Source organism: Meleagris gallopavo, chromosome Z, assembly GCF_000146605.3.
Source record: "Meleagris gallopavo isolate NT-WF06-2002-E0010 breed Aviagen turkey brand Nicholas breeding stock chromosome Z, Turkey_5.1, whole genome shotgun sequence".
Lineage (NCBI taxonomy): Eukaryota > Metazoa > Chordata > Aves > Galliformes > Phasianidae > Meleagris > Meleagris gallopavo.
In genome coordinates, this window is record NC_015041.2 from 59,145,232 (window position 1) to 59,148,562 (window position 3,331).

General features: G+C 35.1%; 1 protein-coding gene across 1 annotated transcript in view; it reads left to right on the plus strand.

The window, feature by feature from the left end:
• The window catches only part of PTBP3 (polypyrimidine tract binding protein 3), a 36,280-nt gene that overhangs the window by 3,183 nt on the left and 29,766 nt on the right, over positions 1–3,331 (plus strand). Inside the window, exon 2 of the mRNA XM_010726130.3 lies at positions 61–136. Within this exon, the coding sequence (XP_010724432.2) occupies positions 61–136 (76 nt within the window). The remainder of the gene's footprint in view (positions 1–60; positions 137–3,331) is intronic.

Below are 3,331 nucleotides of genomic sequence, written 5' to 3' on the forward strand. Positions count from 1 at the left end.
TTTAGTCAGGCTTTTTCTCTATAACAGCTTTTACTGGTAAACTTGTCTTTTATTTTTCAGCCTGGACCTGACAATCTGCTTTCTTCCAGTGTCAGTGGAAAGTCTCTTACCGTGAGCAATTCTACTCCAGGTCAAGGTATAAGAAAAATATATTTTTATCACAGTTTATTTTTATCACTGTTCTTCTTCAACAATGTATGTATTTTCTCTGAATTTTTATTTATTTATTTAGTTCTTAATTGTCACACTTAGCATTCTCACCAGTCTTGAACTGTGTAAGGTGACTCTAATAGTAGAGGCACTGTCTACAGTGCAATGTTGAGGAGCTCTAAAACTGACTTGCTGGGATGGGCCAAGAAATACCAATTTTGTGTAATCATGATCAGGCTAGTAGCCTTCTGTGGAGATTCTCTAACACCTGCTCCATTTTTCTATAGTTGGACACTTAAAGGAATTTCTTTTAAAGTATTCAATACAGTCCGGGCTACAAAGCCAGAAGATGAATACCTAATACTGGTCTCAGTTTAGTGGAGTATAGGGCTTGTTGTATGGATTTGTGATAAACATTTGAGTTGGTTCTGTTAAATGTTCTTGTTCATTCTTCCTACCCTACTTCTAGGATTTGAGCAGCAGCACACAGTCCAATGATATATTTTACTGCTGTTTTTCTGCCAGTTCACGTCCCCAGATGAACTCTCCATAGACAGAGATGAATTGCAGGGCTTTTATTTTATTTATTTATTTATTGCAAGAGAAGCAGTAGAAAAAATTATACCTATTTTTTCTTGATCAGAAGGTTCTTTGGTCTGATTCACCACGTATATGCACGGATTGTTCTTCAGCACAGTGGGTTTCTTTGAGAAATGGTGGGAAATTCAGTAGAAAGACAGGGTAAGGAGACATTATATTTAAGTGATTTGTTGCTCAAAGTCAAACCACTGCTATGGTTTCTTTGTATGGAACTGATATTACCACCCAAAAAAGATCTTGCTCCATGTGTTGAGAAAAATGTAGTAACTGTATTCTAGTACAGGAAACTTTAGGTCAAGCAAAAAGTTAAATGTGGGAGAAGGCTGGGACTATTTCCTTTAGAAATATTTTCTTTTTATGTGGGCTTGAAGTATTCATGGCCTATGGCTGCAAAAGTTAATTTATATTACTTACAGTTAACTAGCTTGTGACATAGACAATTTTCCATCAGTGTTTGATTTTGTAGGAGTGCAAGGGACAGAGCAAACAACCTCCTTATAAGCATTTAGGATCTGCTGGCTGTGTTTCCAATGGGAAATAAGATTAAGGGAGAGACAATGGAACTAATCTGAACATTCTTCTTTTCTATTTCTTATTTGCACATGTTGGATTGTTCATAGTTCTATTAATTGATTTAGTATGACATCCAGAGCCTCTTGCTTGTCGTGAAACAGTGTAAGTCTATAATTCAATAATTTAATAGCTGAAAGGTATTTCAGGCATGTATAGATAGTACTTTTTGTAAGAAATTGCCAGCTGGCAAGGAATATAAATTTGTATTTAGTTCATTTGGCTTTTGTTAATTATCAGTGTAATCACTGATACTTCATAGTGACTTCCGAGGTTTCTAAATGCTATTGATCTTTAAAATAAGATGGATGTTTTTGGCTCCTAACAAGTCCAGAAAAACCCTAGTTCTCACTGATGACTTTCTACTTCTTTTAATAACCTCTGTTGAGATGAAGCTTTTTACCAAATACAACAGCTTCAACTGCAGAATTTCTTATATGTAGTGATCATTTATCTAGAATCTCTTTGCATTTCTCAATTTGAAGTTATTCACCCAGAAAATACATTTATACAGTCATGAATCATGATTGTAATGAGCTTTTGTTTGTAATACTGGGCTCTAATTTAATTTTGTTTAAAGGTGTCTCTTATGAGTATCTGTTTTCTGTTTTCATCCAACTGAGTGTGGAATTCCAAAGAGGAGATGGTTCTAGGCATGCTTTGAAGAATATTTAATCCATTTTGAAGTTCAGGTACCAGTAAATCCAAGTGTATTATCAAGATCCATATCAGACAATAGCTAGAGAAAGAAGTATAAAGGTTTAAAATATGCTGAGGTCTTTGTGTTTGGGATGGAAGAAGGGCTAGCTTTTATTATTAATTTAGTGAGTTAACTCAAATCCCACAAAACTTATCATATTTACAGCATTACAGAAAATATACTTATGAAATTTTTAGGTCAGATGTTACTTTAATACATATATAATAAGGGGTAGATAGTAAAATGGATGATGTATATTGCACATAGACAGGCTGAAATTGTTCTGTTAAGTACTGTCCTTTTTGGCTGAATGCCTGATCAGTGAACTCCTCTAACAGGCAAGATGCAGAGAGATAGTGCTGTGCTTGCCACTTAGTTCCGTCTTGTCACTTTCAGAAATGATTCAGAACCCACAAGATGTCACTCTTGCAAGAGATGCTCATCTTAAAGTCAATATCTTCATTAGGCTTCATTTTATGCTTTATTTAGTCAAGCAGTACCCAGCTTAGTAAAGTCAAGGACTTCATTCTGTCTTTTGAGCCTTCTAATTACATTGAACAAAATGGTACAGATTGGGGTTTAATAGTAATATATCCTGTCCCGGATTTGTACTGATACATGTTTACTATATTTCTCTTTGTCTTAAAATCTCCTCTCCAGCAAGCTTGCCACTTTTTCATGTTTTCTAGAATGCACAGAGAGCATACAATAACATTTAAAATTCATTGATGGATAAAGCAAAGTGTAACAAACTCTTATGTTATACAGGCATTAATTACCCTTCCTCATGCACAAAAATAATCTGGGTGAAACACTTCGCACTGCAGTCAAAATTTATAAGAAAATCTGAAATAACTTGCTAAACTCATACAGATATTCGTCATCTTTTGTGCTTCTGTGAAATGGCAGATACAACAGATGAGGTATTAAGCCTCTCTCTCTCTTGCTAGAGTGAAGCTGTTTGTAGCACATAAATAGGAGGAAACAAAAGAAAAGCCAATGTATACTGTAGTACGCAGTTAGACTTAAATTCAGTTACGAGTATGCTGTCTTCCCTCATGTTTTGGGATATTTTTTCAAGTCTCTGTATCTACCTCGACAAGTATCTATTACTAGGATCTGTAGATTAGCTAGTGAATTTCATTTTCGTTACTTAAACTGTTATTACTCCGTTGTGATACTCTCTAGAACAATATGCCAGTTTTTTTCCTGTTGTTGTTGTTTTGGTGTTCTGCATAAAAGTGCTCTAGGGAATCTACTCTTTGGAGAGCAACTGTTGACCACCTACTGGTTACAGGATTCAAATAGGCA